The sequence below is a fragment of the Notechis scutatus genome, chromosome 2 (assembly GCF_049901735.1).
Source record: "Notechis scutatus isolate UNSWTSFEM ecotype Mainland chromosome 2, rNotScu1.2, whole genome shotgun sequence".
NCBI classification, from domain to species: Eukaryota; Metazoa; Chordata; class Lepidosauria; order Squamata; family Elapidae; genus Notechis; species Notechis scutatus.
The window spans coordinates 535,656-555,225 of record NC_142010.1 but is presented as its reverse complement, the minus strand read 5'-3'; the positions used below and the strand labels follow the sequence as shown (position 1 = coordinate 555,225).

At 41.7% G+C, this 19,570-nt stretch overlaps 1 protein-coding gene across 1 annotated transcript; it reads left to right on the top strand.

The window, feature by feature from the left end:
- Positions 1 to 2,814: 2,814 nt before the first annotated feature.
- Positions 2,815 to 17,186, top strand: LOC113432029 (vomeronasal type-2 receptor 26-like). The gene is made up of 4 exons (XM_087958803.1): positions 2,815 to 2,985; positions 12,653 to 12,880; positions 14,779 to 14,905; positions 16,207 to 17,186. Exons 1-4 carry the CDS (start codon positions 2,815 to 2,817, stop codon positions 17,106 to 17,108), a joined length of 1,428 nt encoding a protein of 475 aa, XP_087814929.1. The 3' UTR covers positions 17,109 to 17,186.
- The last annotated feature ends 2,384 nt before the right edge of the window (positions 17,187 to 19,570 follow it).

Here is a 19,570-nt window from a genome sequence, read left to right as displayed (position 1 = left end):
TTATTTACAGAAGTCAAAGGCAAAGCTGTTTGCTTAGTTTGTGGTACAGTTGTCGCTGTGTTGAAAGATTATAATCTGAATCGCCACTATGTGACCAAACATGAGGATAAATATAGGAACTTGTCTGACCAAGAGTGAGCAAAGTAGTCGGAGATTTTGCTATCCAAGCTGCCAACTGAACGAACACTTTTTACAAAACTTAGCACATCCAGAGATACAGCTACCAAAGCAAGTTATGTCATATCTCATAAAATAGCTAAACGAAGTAAACTGTTTTCTGACAGAGAGTTTATTAAAGAGTGTTTGGTGGACTCTGCTGAGCTAATATGTCCAGAGAAAAAGGGTGCATTTGAGAACATCCCTCTGTCCCGGCGTACTGTGACGAGAAGGGTTGAGGACATTGCAGGAAATTTGGAGTTTCAGCTGAAGAACAGAGCGGTTACATTTTCCATTTTTACCCTGGCTCTGGATGAGAGCTGCGATGTACGAGACACTGCCCAGCTACTCATCTTCTTACGTGGGATCACTGCAGACTTCAAAATAATGGAGGAACTGGCAGCCATGCAGTCAATGAAAGAGACAACAACAGGGAGTGATTTCCTAACAGAAGTAAATGCATGTTTAGACAAGTTGGGACTGAAATGGGACAAACTTGTAGGTGTGACAACAGATGGTTGTCCAAATCTGATGGGGAGAAATGTTGGACTTTTGAAGAGAATGCAGGATAAAGTTACCGAAATTAACCCTGAGCAGAAATTGACATTTTTGCATTGTATTATACATCAGGAAGTGTTGTGTAGGTCAGTATTAAAAATGAACCATGTTGTTGATGTTGTAACTAAAACCGTTAACTTCATCAGAGCAAGAGCACTGAATCACAGACAGTTTGTTGCACTATTGGAGGAAAATGAGTCTGAACATCGTGACATCAGCTACCACACAAATGTCAGGTGGCTGAGCCTGGGAAAAGTCCTGAAAGTTTTCTGGGACCTGAGAGAGGAGATCTGGCAGTTCTGTGAGAACAAGGGAAATGACATCCCTCAGCTTTCAGATGCAGACTGGCTGGCAGACCTTAGTTGTTCTGTAGACATGACTTCTCGGATGAATGACCTGAATGTCAAACTGCAATGCAAGGGCCTTTTTGTGCATGAAATGTACAGCTCAGTGAAGGCTTTCATGAGAAAGTTGCAGCTTCTCTCAAGCCAAATGGGGAACACTATTCTTACTCACATGCCAACACTGAAGGAAGCCAAACCATCAGCTGATCACCTCCACAGGTACTCATCCATGTTAGAAGCACTGCATGCTGAGTTTTCAAGGCGATTTCAAGACTTCAAAACACTTGAGAGTGAAATGGACATGGTTTCTTCTCTCTTCAGCTGCAATGTGGATAATGCACCCAGTGATGTTCAGATGGAACTCATTGACTTGCAGTCTGACACACTTCTGGCAGCGCACTTTAGGTCTGTCCCATTGCTTGAGTTTTACTCATCACTCAAAGAGGAGAATTTTCCACACATGAGGAGACATGCTCTGAAAATTCTAGTCCTCTTTGGATCTACATACATATGTGAACAGATATTCTCAGTGATGAAGTTCAACAAATCCAGACACAGATCCTCTATCACTGATGACCACCTCTCAGCTGTCCTTCGCATAGCCACCTCAGATATTCCGCTAGATTTCAGTGCACTTGTTCAAGCCCAAGACAGACTGGATTTCTCCCACTGAATAGGTAAATGATTCTTATATATAATTTGCTGCATTTTATAATGGGCCCTTTATAATGGCCTTTTATAAAATTGGTTCAGCCCTCGAATGCAGATCTGATTTTCCATGTGGCCCCCGACAGAAATTAATTGCCCACCCCTGCTCTACATAAATGACCTCTGTGATCATGTTAAGAGCAACTGCGTTCTCTTTGCTGATGATGTAAAACTATTCAATACCACAGACAATACTGCTACCCTTCAAAAAGACCTCGACTATGTATCAGAATGGTCAAACAAATGGCAACTTCAAAACTCAAGAAATAAATGCTCTGTCTTACATATTGGCAAAAAAAATCAGAAAATAAAATACAGGCTGAATATTCAAGACTTGTTGATGATCCAAACTCTGTCAAGGATCTTGGAGTATTCATCTCTAATGATTTAAGTGCTAGAGCCCACTGTAACTACATAGCCAAAAAGGCATTAAGAGTTGTTAACCTAATCTTACGTAGCCTTTTCTCTGGTAATATTACACTACTAACTAGAGCATACAAAACATTTGCTAGACTAATACTCGAATATAACTCATCAATCTGGAACCCACATTACATACCTGATATTAACACAGTTGAGAAAGTCCAGAAATATTTCACAAGAAGATTTCTCCACTCCTCTACTCGTTGCAGAATAACTTATGCCACCAGACTTGAAATTCTAGACCTAGAAAACCTAGAACTATGTCACGTTCTGTCTGATCTAAGTATAGTATATAAAATCATACATTGCATTGTCCTACCTGTCAATGAATACTTCAGCTACAACCATAACTGTAGTGGAGCGGCGGAATAACAGAGGCGAACGTAGAGCAAACTTCAGCCTTATCTTTATTGAAACAGTTAAGGGTTGCCGCGACTGTCGCGCTAACAAGGCAGCCACCTGGGGGGCAACAGCTGATGCCATTTGACAACTCCCTTTTATAGTCAGCTGTCAAACGGTATCAGCCAATAGGAAAGGTCCAAGTACCCGCTGGAAGCACGGACCGGAGTGAAGACTTCAGCTCAATCTTTTCGGAATGCAACACTCTTTTCTACTCGAATGGAGCATGCGTAGTCCTTCAGGCAACTCGGGTGCTTGCACAGGTGACCAGATCTTCTCAGCTTTGACAGAGCTGCTGCTGGATGGGACTCCTCCACTTGGCGAGCAACTTCTGGTGATGAAGAAGTGGGCACCTCGGCTTCAGGCGGTCCTGAGTACAGGACCAATTACTATTCAGGTAGGCTCGCATCGCTGTCATTTTCATGGTGAGCTTCTTTGGGTGCCGGTGGTCTCGCTGCAGCAAGAACGTCCGGAGGGCCACCTGTAGACGTACCCAAATGCCCCCTTAGTTGGTCGACATGGCAGCACCAAATGCGACCATCTTGCAATTGGACCCTGTAAGACTTAGGACCGGTTACTGCCACAATTCACCCAGGCATCCACAAAGGGTGACCTGCATAGTTCCTAGCATAGACCTGGTCATTCTCAGCAAACTTCCTAGTCTGGCTATTTGATCCCAGGGGTGTGACTGGGGTGTAATTTGGATGGAGTCTGTCTAGAGTAGTCCTCAGATGGTGACCCATAAGGAGTTCAGCTGGAGACCTATTTGTGGTGGCACAGGGAGTCGTATGCTGGGTTAGGAGGTACTTAGCAAGTCTGGAGTGCCAATCTATGGGCCCAAGCATCTCCAGGACATCCTTAGCAGATCTGACTGCCCTTTCAGCCAGACCATTACTGGCAGGGTGAAAAGGAGCTGTTAGGGTGTGTCTGATTCCTTGGTTAGCTAGGAAAACCTCAAATTCAAAGGAAGTAAACTGGGGGCCGTTATCAGACACAATGGTGTCAGTGAGGCCATGGGTGGTGAATATTCTCATCAGGGCCTTAATGACACCTTCTGAAGTTGTGGAGGTCATTAAAGTCAGCTCTACCCATTTAGAAAAAGAATCAACCATCACTAAGAATGTTTGCCCATGACAAGGGCCAGCCAGAACAATATGCACCCTAGACCAGGCCCCCCCTGAATCTTCCCACGTTCCTGGAGAGGATGCTGGTGGAGAAGGTCTGGTGGCCTGGCATGGCTGACAAGCATTCACCCAGCTAGCAATCTGAGCATCCATGCCCAGCCACCATACATAACTGCGAGCTAGAGCCTTCCTCCTGACAATGCCAGGGTGACCCTCATGCAGGACTTCTAAAACTGAGGTCTACAACTGGGAAGGTGCGATCTACCCTGGTCCCCAAATAAAGCAGCCTTGCAAAGAAGACAATTCTTGCTGGCAAATTTTGAAAGGCACGAATTTGGAAGAATAAGGGGCTGTAGGCCACCCCCTTCCCACCCAGTCAAGGTCTTGGGAAATTACCTTGTCCTTGGCAGAGTGGGCACAAGAACCTCCGTTGCCGCCCTGACCTAACCATACAGCAACGTGCCCGCTCCCGTGTACTCCGCATCGAACTCAAAAACCGTCTAGACAATGGAGAGAAGGACCTGTACATTGACTACCATGCTGACTGTATCAAAAGTAAGCCACGCAACCCAATTCTCAACTTTTACCCTCAACCACAACCCTACCTCAACCCATCCACCATCACCCAAGACTAGGCACGCGCGCCCCCAACTACCTCAATTCTAACTACTGCCGGACTTAAATGCAAACTACTCAATACAAGAAGCCTCGTGAATAAAATACCTGAATTTCTCATCCTCCTTAATACGGCTAACTTCGACATTATATTTGTCTGTGAAACATGGCTCAATGCATCTCTCCCGACTCCATTACCACAGTAAGAGACTATCATGTTTACCGATCAGATCGTGAAAATCGTCGAGGAGGTGGTGTTGCTATATTCTATAAAAATCCTTACATCTAAAAAATATCCAAGTTACCCAGGAGCTTGCCCTTCCTGAAACCATCATCTGTGAACTATCCTTAAATATCACAATTCGATTCTTACTATGTTACAGAGCACCTGATTATGACATCGAACATGTAAACAAGCTAAATACATTACTAACATGGGCTACATCCTGCCCATACCCTTTTATCTTTCTTGGAGATTTCAATCTACCTCATATCGACTGGACCCTAAATAATTGTACAACTGAAATCATACACACAACCTTCTACAATGCTATTACAAATCTGGGACTGGAACAACTAGTAACCAACAACACTAGACTAAACAACTGCCTCGATCTCATCTTCTGCAATAGTTTGAATTTAATTTACGGAATACAAACTAAAGAACCCTTTCCAGCAGTGACCACAATATGATTGACTTTTGTCTCAACATACGTCCACACAAAAATCACCTCAATGATGTAATCCCCAATTATAACTTCAAAAAAGGCAACTATGATCTTATAGACAACGACCTCTCATCCCTTGATTGGCAATCTCTATTCTCTGGATGCAATACCGTTGAAGACCATTACAACATATTCTTACTTGAAATCAAAAGAGTCATCATACTATATGTTCCAACAACAACTCCCAAAACAAAACAAAAAAGAAGATTACCCATATCAATAAGGAAACTTCAATCCAAAAAGAGATCACTCTGGCGGAAAAAACAAATCTGGTCACGTTGCCAATTTTAAAAACCGATACAAAAACTTATGCCACCAGATAAAGACAGAATGCACCAATTATCACATTAAACAAGAAGAAAACCTTCTAAGCACCAATTCCACCCGTGCTTTTTACAATTTTGTAAACAACAAACTAAAAGACTCAAGGTCCATCCCTCCCTTGATAGGACCTGATGTTAAAGACTGCAACGACGACACCATTAAAGCCAACATCTTTAACACATTCTTCGGCTCAGTATTTGTAAACAGCAATGGATCTTGCCCAGTATTTCCTAACCGTACCACAGATAACAACAATGACCTAATACATATCGATTTCACAGAAGACAATGTTGAAAAATCACTACGCAATCTAAAACCATCCCTATCTATTGGACCGGATGGAATATGTGCCTACTTCTTAAGAAAGCTATCCACTGCCATAGCCAAACCTCTAAGCATAATCTTTGAAAAATCTTTCAGGACCAGCTCCTTGCCTAACCTATGGTCACAAGCCACAGTCATCCCCATCTTCAAAAGGGAGACCCAAGCCTAGTTGAAAATTACAGACCAATCTCCTTATGCTGCGTCACCTGCAAAGTCATGGAATCAATTATTAACCAATCCATCATCCTCCACTTAGAGACAAACAACCTACTCTCCAATAAACAATTTGGTTTCAGAAAAAAACTATCCTGTAATCTGCAACTCTTACACTGCAAAAACATATGGACGACACAACTCGACCAGGGCAAAGCAATAGACGCAATCTACATAGACTTCTGTAAAGCCTTTGATTCAGTGGTACACGACAAACTACTCCTAAAAATAAAATCCTATGGTATATCTGGTCAACTGAATAACTGGATAGAAGCATTCCTATCAAACAGACAACAAATGGTCAAAATCGGGAGAGTCCTATCAAATCCAGTACCTGTCAATAGTGGTGTCCCTCAGGGCAGTGTTCTAGGACCAACTCTCTTCATACTCTACATAAACGACCTCTGTGATCATATTAAGAGCAATTGCGTTCTCTTTGCTGATGATGTAAAGCTGTTCAATACTACAGACAATACTGCTACCCTACAAAAAGATCTTGACTATGTATCCGAATGGTCAAACAAATGGCAACTTCAAATCTCAACAAATAAATGCTCTGTCTTACATATTGGCAAAAAAAATCAGAAAATAAAATACAAGCTGAATAGTCAAGACCTTGTTGATGACCCAAGCTCTGTATAGGACCTTGGAATACTCACCTCTAATGATCTGAGTGCTAGAGCCCACTGTAACTACATAGCCAAAAAGGCATTAAGAGTTGTTAACCTAATCCTACGTAGCTTTTTCTCTGGCAATATCACACTACTAACCAGAGCATACAAAACATTTGCTAGACCAATACTCGAATACAGTTCATCAATCTGGAACCCTCATTACGTATCTGATATTAGCACAATTGAGAAAGTCCAGAAATATTTCACAAGAAGAGTTCTCCACTCTTCTACTCGTTGTAGAATACCTTATGCCACCAGACTTGAAATTCTAGAACTAGAAAATCTTGAATTACGCCGTCTTCGGTCTGACTTAAGCATGGTATATAAAATCATACATTGCAATGTCCTACCTGTCAATGAATACTTCAGCTTCAACCATAACAACACAAGAGCACACAATAGATACAAACTCAAAGTAAACCGCACCAAACTTGATTGCAGGAAATACAACTTCAGCAATAGAGTAGTCAATGTCTGGAATACTCTACCCGACTCTGTAGTCTCTTCCCCAAACCCCAAAAACTTTAACCTTAGACTGTCTACCATTGACCTCACCCCTTTCCTAAGAGGTCTGTAGAGGGCGTGCATAAGCGCACCAACGTGCCTACCGTCCCTGTCCTATTGTTTCTCTATTCTTTTATTTTTCTTATATGTACCCATCTCATGTATTCACAACTATGTATACACTTATACTTATTATCTTGTAAACAATTGACAAATCAAATAAAAAATAAATAAATCAGAGGTGGTGATGGGAAGCTTGAGGTCATTGATTAGGAACACAGCATTGGTTGGTGCAGGATCCTCAACTGGAACAGGCAGGGGGCAGCGACTAAGGTCATCAACATGGATGAGGCTTTTGCCTGCTCGATGAATCAGTGTATAGGAATATGCAGCCAGAAATAATGTCCACCTGGTCATTCTTGGAGACAAAATCTGAGGCCTGACAGAAGGCCCAAAAGAGGCTTATGATCTGTAACTAACTCAAAATGGTGTCGAAATGGAATTTCTTGACTGAAGCAACTGCATCTTAAGCCTCTTTGTCAATTTGACTGTAGTTGAGCTTAGCTGGAGATAACGTTCTGAAGAAAAAGGCAATGGGTGCCTCAGAACCATTAGGCAGTCTGTGACTTAAAATGGCTCCTATGCCAAAAGGTGATGCATCTGCAACTACGACTAAAGGCAAATTTTTGTTGAATTGAAATAGAACAGCATCAGATGTAAGTAATGATTTGACTGCTTTGAAAGCATAGGCTTCCTTAGGTCCCCAATGCCACGGGGATTGTTTGTCCAGGAGTCTATGCAGAGGTTCTGCGATGGAAGCCTTATGTGGCAAAAATGAAGCATAGAAGTTAAGAAGCCCCCCAAAATCCTGAAGTTCAGTTTTGTTAGTTGGTGTGGGTGCCTTGTGAATAGCCCTTGCTTTGGATTCGATTGGGTGAATGCCAGAGGCGTCAATTCTATACCCCAAAAATTCGACCTGTGGGGTGGCAATAGTGCATTTCCCTTTTTTCAATTTGAGACCCGACTTTCTGAAACACTTGAGGACACCTCTGACTCTTTGCAGTAACTGTGGCTTGTCAGGGGCAGATATTAAAATGTCATCGATAAAGTATTACACCAGATAACCCTTGAAGCAATCTTTCCATTAATGATTGGAAAATTCCTGGGGCTACACTAACACCAAATTGGAGGCGCCTACACTTAAAAGTCCCCCTGTGCATTACAATCGTTTGGAGCTCTGCGGTTGTATCATCAACAGGGAACTGTTTTTTTTTTTTTTTTTTAAGCAAATTTTATTACTTTCAAAAACAAACAAATCACCATCAACCATTACATCTTTGAACCTTTTTCCATTATAAATTTAACAAGTCAGATAAAACCTTATCTTATACAATACATTTCTATTTTGAACCATTTCCATGTGAGCGTAAAAACATCTCTTATCCAATTTCTCTTTACTTCTCTTTACTTTTATCCAATTTCACTATTATTATTTTATCTATTTCTTTCTGACTTGATTATCGTCACTCTCTTTCTGTGTTTCTACAAGGTTTCACCAATACTCTCAAAGACATAAACAGACACAAACATACATATAAAAAATATTTTAGTAAAGTAACTTGGCCCCAGGTACCTCTCTTTATATGGGCTTTAATTATATTCATGCTCATCTTACAAATCATTACCTATTTTGTTAACCGTTCTATATCTTCTACATAAACTTCTCCGCACATTTCACTCTTCATAATTCTATCTTATTCAATCCATCTTAATTTAAATCATTATATTTGTATCTTTTGCCCATCCTTTATTATCCCTCTGTCTCATTCCTTATAATGAAAAAAAAAAAAAGAATTTCTCCTGAAATCACTAATCAGAGTGTGATGCCTTTCTATCCTCTCCCTAAATTAATTAGATTAACATTTAAAATAACACCTATTACCCAATTTGATTCTGCTTGGTACATTCTATCTACTAATTTTTACTTTTAATAACAAAATCTAAATAATAAATCTTATAGCATTCTCATTGCCTTTCCCTTCAATATTTTATTACATTTTAAAAATCAATCATTATTAAACATTTCAACATTTCAATTTCTTATTAACTCTTAAACCATTCTAATTTTCTATTTCTAATACAAATGTTACAATACCATCTTATGTACCTTGCAAAATCTTTTTTAATAAAGTTTATGCTTTACCCATTATCCCTAAAAAAGATTCCTCTTTTCCCATCTAATTTTAAAACTTTGTGGCTTTTCTCCGCCTTTCCCCTTTCTTTCTTCCCCCACCAAATCTTCCTACCCCCACTTCTTCTAACCTCTGTCTTGCTGGCATCCCTTCTCTGTTGTATTCCCTTTTTCTCTTGTTTGCTATCATTGTATTTATTTTGCATCATATTTTTCTCTTTCTTAAATGTTTTTTTAGATCTTAAGTCCTTCATTTTCCTCGCTTTCTTCCTTCCTTCTTTCTTAGATGAATTTTGGGAATCATTAAAGATGGCGTCTTCATCTTCTTCTTGTTGTTCTTCTACTTCCATCTGGATTGTCTTTTCGTAGTTGACCAACGCCATTTCTAAAAATAGAAAAGCTTTTTCCATACCATCTTTACAGGCTGCTTTTGTTTGCTCATATTCATCCCTCAGTTCCTCAAAGGAAAAAGCCATTATAGATCTTTTCTTTTCTTTTTTCCCTATTTCTTCTCACACCAACCAAAATATTCCAAAAGAAAAATAAGACAATCCCAAAGTCCACATTCCTCAATCAATCCAAGCCAAGCCAAAATTCCCCCTTTCTCTTCCAGGGGTAGTATCAGACAAAGGAAAATTCAATCTGTGTTTTGAAGCCTTATTAAGATTTTATTTCTGTTTTCAAATCCTTAAGGCATCTCCTCCAACAAAATCCAGCCAGATAAATATATTTTTTGTCCTCTCCCTTCCGACTTATCCCAAAAAGCTAGTTTTACCTGAAAAAAGAAACAGGTTTCTCAATATCCATTTATTAATTCCGTCGGGAGGGAGAGTAAACTTTCCTTTCAGCACCTCAAAATTGCCGCTTATTTTCTCTTCTGGAAAGAATCATCCAAAAAGCCATCATTTTCAGAAATTAAATTAAATATATCTTAGAGTCCTGGAACGACCAAGAAGACTTTCACTTTTAAAAACTTTCTCCTCTTCCTCCTGCGCATACTTGTCCAGCTGCCGGCTTCTTTGTGGCGGCCATTACGGACCGCCGCTGCACCGTCTTGGTAAAAGGGGGTTCTGCCGGCCAGGGAGGGGGTCTGCAGCACCCCCAAACCCTTTTCCGGATCCCCCCTACCTTCAGCTGCCCCTGCAGGGCAGCCTTGCTCCGCACCCTTTCGGATCGGAGCCCCAAAAGCGGCTAGCGCAGTAGGGATCGCGCAGCTTCGCGAATCCCTACCGCTCGCAAAGCCAACAAACCGGAAGTTCCATCAACAGGGATTGGAAAATTCCTGGGGCTACACTAACACCAAATTGGAGGTGTCTACACTTAAAAGCGCCCCTGTACATTACAATAGTTTGTAGGTCTGCGGCTGTGTCATCAACAGGGAACTGTTGATAGGCTTGTGATATGTCTAGTTTCACGAAAATGGTTCCTGGCTCAAAAGAATGCAGCAGGTGCTGAATAATTGGGACTGGATAAGCACCGATTTGTAAATATTTGTTTAACAAGCATTTGTAACCAGCACAAATTCTTAAACTGCCATCTTTCTTCAAGGGTGTCACTATTGGGGTTTCCCTTTTAGTGAAGGCCATGGGCTCTAATATGCCCTGTTTAATTAATTTGTCTAGTTCCTTGTCCAGCTTAGGACAGATTGAAAAAGGTACTCTTCGAGGATTTAAATGAATTGGAACTGCTAGAGGGTCCAAGTTGAAAGAAATTGGGGTTCCCAAAAAACAGCCTAGGTCTTCGCTGAACACATCAGCATAGTCATTGAACAAGGCGTCCACCTCTGAATTTTCAATAGAGTGGATTCCTTCTATATGAAGGCCAAGGGCAGGGAATTAGTCTAACCAAGTGACCGTTAAAATTTTGAAATTGAAAAAAAAACTTACCTTTTTCAGATGACTGGAATGGTTCTGCCTTGGTAGTCATGTAGGGTTAAGTTGCAGCCTTGAAGACTCTTCTTTGCCATCCTGGGGAGCAGACATTTCAATGTGCTCCACAAGACGATGGACAGTGCTGAGCCAGTGTCTACCTGCATCCTGCAATGTTTCCCTTCTAAAGAAATAATAACACTGATTTTTTTAGAGCCTTTGATTGTCAGCTTGGCATGGTAGCAGGTGAAACAGTCTTCAATTTGTTTTTGAAAATGCTGAGTTATCTGAGGTTTCTGTGGTTGGGCAAAAGGCTTTCCTGCCTGACAGATCCTGGCTAAATAACCCTTTCTCTCACATTTTAGACAAATGGCATTCCTGAACTTGCAGGATGACTTTTTTTTTGACTTTTTACCACAGTCATTAAGTGAATCACTGTGGTTGTTAAGTGAATCTGGCTTCCTCCATTGACTTTGCTTGCCAAAAGCAAGCTGGGAAGGTTACAAGTGGTGATCACATGACCCCAGGACAATGCAACGGTCATAAATTCATGCCAGTTGCCAAGAGCCCAAATGTTGACCATGTGTGACAATTGGGATGCTGCAATGGTCGTAAGTGTGAATACCAGTCATATTCAGTTTTTCAGCACTTTTGTACCTTTGAATGGACACTAAATTAATGATTGTAAGTCAAGGATTACCTATAGTTAATAGAGAGGAACCCGCCGCACTTTACATTGAGGGGGGCTGTGTGGAGAGAGTTTCCTCCTATAAATTCCTGGGAGTCTACCTCAGAGAAGAACTCACCTGGAAAACCAACACAACCCAGGTGGCCAGAAAGGCCCAACAGAGACTCCATTTCCTTAGGGTCTTTTGTGAAAGAATAAAGTGGAACAATGACTGATGACCTCCTTTTACCAGTCCACAATAGAAAGCGTCCTCACATATTGCATTATGGTGTGGTATGCTTGGCTTGGCAGCCGCGGGTAGAAAGACATTATAGAGGGTGGTGAGCACAGCACAAAACATCATGGGCTGTTCCCTGATACCACTAGATGACATCTCGCTGCCTTAGAAGAGTGAGGAAAATTCTGAGGGACGACTCACATCCCAGTCAGCACTTCTTCACTCTCCTATCATTGGGTAGGAAATATAGAAGCATAGCCAGCTGCACCAACAGGCTGAAGAACTGTTTCTCCCCATGGGCTGTCAGACTCCTGAATGGAAAATAACTTCATGTCAACATAGTATGATAGACTTGTGGGGCTGGCACATTGTGCAACAAGGTCACATAGAGTAATAAGATTGGGACTGGGTTGGGGACTTCTGTCCTCACTGTGAGGTGTGTTGGGGGGAGTGCATGAAGGGAGGCTCAGCCAGTCCCATTGTGCACATGTTGTATTCTGACAATAAAGGTAATAATAATAGTTGTGAAAACAGTAGATCAAGACTCAGATTGGAATGTGTAAGTTACAGGTCTGGTTTCCTGTGTCATTACAGCTTCATCCGTTCCTGAAAAACTTCCAGGTTTCCAATTTTAGTGCAGATAGAGGCTATTTGGAGAAGGATGAAGATCCTGCTGCTGGATTTGATATCATTCAGTGGGCTCTGTTTCCCAACAAATCTACTTCTGGGGTGAAAGTTGGAAGTGTAGAAAATGAGGCCTCCTCAGAAGTCAAGGTCTCCGTTGATCAAAGTGCCATTCTGTGGCCAACATCATTTAATAAGGTACTTGATACTGTTTGGTTTGGTTTTTATTATTTAGATGTACATCTTGTGCACATCTGCTTAAAAAATAAATCCCACTGAATTCAATGGGGCTTAGCTGTCCTTAATGCATTTTAAAGTTTCATTCATGCACTAGACGTTGCATAGAATTATGTTCTTAGATACTGTGAAGAACACCAGCTGTGAAATCTATGTAACCTAAGACAGGAAGCACAATAAAGCTGTGAAGTGTGGCCTCTTACTACCTCAAACACACAGAAAGGTATTCATAATGGTCTAGTTTAGGAACACTATAGAGGCATTTTTGTGTTGTCAGTTATTTATTAAGCAAAACAAACATTTCTACATTAGGATTAGATTTATTCTCAGAGATTTGGCTTTCAGAACTATTTGGTACATTAAGGAAGAGACAGGAGAGAGAGAGAGAGGAGGAGAGAGGAGGGAGAGGAGGAGAGAGAGAGAGAGAGAGGAGAGAGAGAGAGAGAGAGAGAGAGAGAGAGAGAGAGAGAGAGAGGGAAGAGGAGAGAGAGGAGAGAGAGAGAGAGAGAGAGAGAAGAGAGGAGAGAGAGGGAGGGAGAGAGGGAGAGAGAAGGGTGAGAGGAGAGAGAGGGAGAGGGAGAGAAGGAAAGAGAGAGGGAGAGAGAGGTGGAGAGAGATGGAAGGAGAGAGGGAAAGGAGAGAGAGAGGGAGAGAGAGAGAGAGATTTTTAAATGAGAGCCAGTTTGGTGTAAGCTAATAAGTGGAAGAATTCCAGCCCTATTTGGGCACAAAGCCAGTTTAATGACCTTGGGTCAGTTGATCTCTCTCACTCCTAGAAAAGAGGGAAGAGCAAACTACTTCCAAAATCTTATTAAGAAAACTTCAGGGATTTTTTTCCAGGCTGACTCTGAGAATTGAACACAGTTTGGTGAAACTTGATGAACTGTCATTCTCTTTTGAATTTTAAGGACTATTGGGAAAAAATCCTGCTGGAGTGGAACTCCTTCTGAAGATCTTTCAGAAAAGGAATATGATGTTGAAAATGAGTTTCTGAAAAAAATATTCACATTAAACTTAGAAATAAGCTTTGAAGTATATTCTTGAGTTTTGTGACAGGGCATAACTGGCATATAGGGTCAAGAGGTTTGGCAAGTATAGATTCTTTACCACTTTTGGATTAAGAAGAAGTCAAGAATGAGCTGGAATAGTTTCTCCTCTGCTCCAGCCCAAATCCTGCTGCCAGAAAGGATCCTAGGATCCCAGGGGGTAAACTCATCAGTGATTAGGCTCAATGATTTTATTGTGAGTTCAGTTTAACCCAGGGTGAGAACCCACTCTGTGATTCAGATTACATATTAACTGAGTTGGAAGGGAACTTGTAGGTCATCTAGTCCAATCCCCCCGCCTAGGGTTGTCTCAATTTCATTGAGGGCTGCATTAGGGTTGTGTTTGACCTTGTGGGGGGAACACATGGCCAGGGTGGGCTTGACCAGCTTGATGTCACTCATGTCAGGGGCACCTGTGGTAGCCTGAATGATCTGCCAGTGAAAATGGGCTTACAAGCTCCGTTTTCAGCTGCGAGGCCTCCTGCAACCCTCTCCCAGTAAAAACATGGCCCTCTCAAGCTCCATTTTTACTGACAGAGGTACTGCAGGCTGGTCCTGTGCTTTTTCCAAGGTGGCCCTGTGGGCCAGATCTAAGCACTCCACAGGCCAGATCCAGCCCCTGGGCCTTGAGTTTGACACCCCTGCCCTACACCATTTCTGACAAACAGCAGTCCAATCTCTTCTTGAAAGTCTCAAGTGATGAAGCTCCCACAACTTCCGAAGGCAACTTCTGTTCCATTGGTTGATTGTTCTCACTTTTCATTGCCATTCATAAAAATAACCCTCTAATTCACTCTTCACTTTTACATATAGAAGTTCCCTTTGTCTAGATGTACTGAAAGTTGTCACCCAGGATACACCAAGCTCACCAGAGAGGGAGCACCAATCTGCTGCTATGACTGTTCTCGTTGTGTAGAAGGAACAATTTCCATGCAAGAAGGTAGGTGGCTTTGGAGCAAACCATAAAACTATTCTACAGAATTCCTGAGGTTGTCTAGAACCTTCAATATGGAGGTTATGTGTGCCTTCGCTGGTGGGGCAAATATTTTTAGCCATAGATCATGATTTACTTTTAACTGACAAGCTTAGGGATACAGTTCAAAAAGAATGTTCAGCAAGGTCAAAAGTAAAGTTTCAACTTCAATCCAATTAAAAATAATGAATACAAATATTTCCCTTTGCATTTGATAACTTCCTTCTTATGCCAGGTTAAAATGAGTTTGGTTATTAATTTAGAAGCAGTCCAAAAGAGAGGCTCCTAAACCAGAGACAGGGACTTTCCAATAGTGGCGAATTATCTATAGATTGGGTGTAGGATGAGGGTAAAGGTTCATTCTCCGAGCTCGTGGGTTGTTTTCCAAATGTTTCATTACCAAGCTAGGTAACATCTTCAGGTAACAGGGAGTTTCATTGGGAAGACCAAGGCTTTACTTTGGGTGAACTTTCAAACATGCAGACTGGAGAGCTTTTGTCTCACTGATCAAATTGTGCTCTCTATGTCCTTCAGAGAGATCCTTCAGAACCTGCAGGAGTTCCAAATTAGCAACATTTTTCAAGTAATTAAAAGTAGTACCTTTTTACAGGCTGTTGTAATTGCAACAATCTGGGATTGTTGTTTACATGATCCCCAAAAAGGTAGTTAGCCTGATGCCTTGATAAACCTACTATGTTGGCTCTCAATGTTATCAATCAAGAAGCACAAAAGGTGATGAATGAAAAACACCGTAACAGTAAATATTGACCCTCACCAGACTACTATCTACTCTGCTTGGCAGAGACCTATCAAAATATCATTGAAAGACTGTTCTGATAATTCCTTTTGAACTGTTTGTGGATGATGCTGGAATTTCCTGTATGCAAAACATGGTCTATGACACCAGCCTTGCAAGAATCTCTGATAGATCAGATCAAAATCTCCTCTGGGCAAACATACTGGCTTCCATAATGGACAGCTGGTTACTTCAGCTAAGATTAAGAAACAATGATCTTTTTTTTCTGGCATATCAGTTGCACCACTCTGCATTTGTATCTGAAATTTCTATAGAATCTGCTCATTATTACACAGCAACATTTGATTCTATTCAAGCACAATTAAATGTTGCTTGCATCTATTCCCTTTACAATGTTCTCCTTCCAAAACAGGTTTATGTAATATGGGTGAGACTGTCGAATTTATACGTGCAGACAATTAGGAGTATAAAGTATCTGCTAATTAATCAAAACATTGCTTCTGCTTTTCAGATGCTGCTCATTGCAAAAGGTGTCCAGATGATCAGCATTCCAATAAGAAGCGAGACCAGTGTGATCCCAAAGTTATAAGTTTCTTGTCCTATGAAGAAACCTTAGGTCTAATCTTGGCTATTTCTGCCTTTATTTTGTCTCTAGCCACTGGCTTTGTTCTATACATTTTTATTAAATACCGAGAAACTCCCATAGTCAAAGCCAACAACCGGGATCTCACCTATATTCTTCTGGTCTTTCTCCTCCTTTCCTTCTTGGCCTCCTTCCTGTTCATTGGTCATCCCCAAAAAATAACCTGCCTTCTTCGGCAAACCACTTTTAGTATTGTTTTCTCAGTTGCTGTATCTTCCTTGTTGGCCAAGACTATAATGGTGGTGGCAGCATTTTTAGCTACAAAGCCAGGCAGCAGGATGAGGAAATGGCTGGGGAAGCGTCTGGCCAACTCCATTGTCTTCTTCTGCTCAGGGATTCAGATAGGAATCTGCATCATATGGCTTGGACTTGCTCCCCCATTCCCAGATGTTGACATGCATTCTCAAGCAGGACAGATCCTGTTACAATGTAATGAAGGCTCAGTTGCCATGCTCTACTCTGCCCTTGGCTATATGGGATTTCTGGCTGTTGTCTGCTTCTTGGTGGCTTTCCTGGCCCGCAAGCTGCCAGGGACTTTCAACGAAGCTAAACTGATTACCTTCAGCATGCTGATTTTTTGCAGTGTTTGGATCTCCTTTGTCCCCACCTACCTGAGCACAAAAGGGAAATACATGGTGGCTGTGCAGATCTTTTCCATCCTGACCTCCAGCCTGGGTTTACTGGGCTGCATCTTTGTCCCCAAATGTTACATCATTGTCCTGAAACCTCACATGAACATGAAGGAGCATCTCATGATGAAAAAAAAATGAGGGAGGCTGAATTTGATACTTATTTTTTATGGAGTGTGCATAATTCAAAACATATCTTTAAAATAACTTTATTATAGCCATTAGTTACTTCACCTTTTTGATGATAATAAAGAATTAAAGATGCCTTGTCCAGGTGTGAATCTTTTTTAAAAAAACATAGAAAGTCCAGAATTGAATTCATGTTTTTAAAGGATTGGAATGAGTGAGCAACCAAGTCTCCTACTTCTTCTTTCCATGTCCACTGCAATGTATTCTCCACTTGTTCCTTGATGCTGCTCTTGTTGCCAAACTTCAATTTTCCCACATCCCTCCCATTCTTCTTCTTTCATGTCAGAACACCAAAGTAGTACCCATTTATCTACTCAGGATTATCTGGCAGGAGCTGGAATGTGTGACAGGAGCTCACCCTGCCCTGCAGCAACAACAGGTCTCGAACATGAGCCTGCTGGTTGTCAGCCCAGCATTCTAACCTTGTGAGCCACCATGCTTCTATATCTCTCTCATGAGCCATTAGATTTCTCAACATTCTCCACATCTGCCTTCCTATCAATTTTCCTACCACCATCCCTATTCACAACCCTAAGCCCCATTGATATGTTCCTTCTCCTTTTCTGTCCCTCCAACTTCCCAATCGCTTCACAGTTTCATAACCCAGAATCAAGGTTTCCATTGTTGTTATTGTTCATATGGTTATTTTTGTTACAGAGGATAAGGAAGGAAGGATATGGATTTCAAAAAAAAAGTGCAATATAAATAATGGTGATATGTGGTGAGTAATGTACATGACTGTTTTTGAGGTTTGTGTCTGTATAAATGTGTTTGGGTAGAATATGAAGATATTGGATCAAGGAGACCCATATACAAGTTCCTGTACATCTAATAGTTTGCTAATTACATTAGGCTACCTACCACATGGAATATGTTGTTCATGTGTCCCTAATAGTTACAAGGCTAGAGGCAAAAGCTATCAATAGTTCATAATTAAAATGGTACCTTCTTTTTCCTTCTTGGATGCCCTTGTAGTCAAAGAAGTTACTTCACAGAAGTTCAGAGTCAGAAGGGGCCATGTAGATATTATCAGTGGTGGCATTCAACCAGTTTGTACCGGTTTGGGCAAACTAGTAGTGATGATTTGGCGTCAGTCACCGAACTGGCAGTGACTTCTGGCTGGCCACACCCCTGACCCAGTTGCCAGGTCACTGCTCGCTCGTTTGCCCTGCCAACCCAAATCCAATGCTTGCTCACCCCCGCCCAATGCTCACCCAGCCCAGTCATTCTTCATCTCCTATGTGGCACACTGGGTCTTCATGGCATGCCTTTAACCTGCCTTCCCACATGGTGCCTGTGTCCCAGCTGAGCAGCTCTGATCTGCCTGCTCACAGGTAAGCCTGCAAGTCATGCTAGCCCCCCCACCATTCCATTCCCGCATCTTTCCAGCTCCCCCCAACTGTTCTCAAATCTTCCTGCCTGCTCCCACTATTCCCAGATCTTCCCACTCACCCCCACCATTCCCAGATCTTCCTGGGGCCCCCACCACCCCCAGAGCTTGCTGAGGGCTGCCTTCACCATCCCCAGACACTTACCAGTAGTAAAAAAAAATTTGAATCCCACCACTGGACATTATGGAGCTGAACAAATGTAATTGCATAGTGCAGATGCCCAAATCCACATCCCAGATGGTTGCTTGGCATCCAATTATCCAATGAAAAGAAGCCCGTCATCCTTCAAAGTTCTTGAATTTTATCTCTTTCTCTCTCTGTGTGTGTACATGCAAACACAGAGAGAGAAAGAGAGAGATTTTGCATAATCCAATCTGGGTCAATCACCAGGATCAGAGTTTTAGTCTTCTGAACTTTGGGACTCATGCTGCAGGCCTTCCTCAGGGAACTATTCTTTCACAAGAATGTGTAACACATTGAAGAAAGAAGGCGGAGCTTCGTTTCGGCGATACAGCTGCAATCTCGGGACTCCGAGATCGCAGCTGATATTTTCACCCCCGGTCGGTCCCAACGGACCTAAACCGTCCTGTAGAGACGGTGACCGTGTAGGGCACACTTCCTGGATCCCAGGGACATCGCAAAGTCCCTGGTTTGATCCGGAAGAAGTCCTATTGCTGGTGGCGGAGAGGCAGCCTCCATAGCTGCTGAAGTCGGGACAGCTCCGGAAAGGAAGAGCTGAGAGTGAAAGTGTGTCGGCTGGGTGAGAAACTTTTTTTTTTTGCTAATTAGCTGAGTTTTGAAAGGACACTCTGAATATAGGAAGAAATCTGTGAGATTTTTTTTTTTTTAACAAAACTGTATGAGCGGCGTTTTTTAAAGGGATGTCAAATTGAGGTTTGGATTTTTTTTTCTTTTTCTAACTTTTTTTTTTTTTTTTTTTGGAACTTCAGCGCGACTTTGTAGTTAACCGGACTGAATTTTCTCTTATATATATTTGCTCCTTTTTTATTTTTTTTTTTTTTT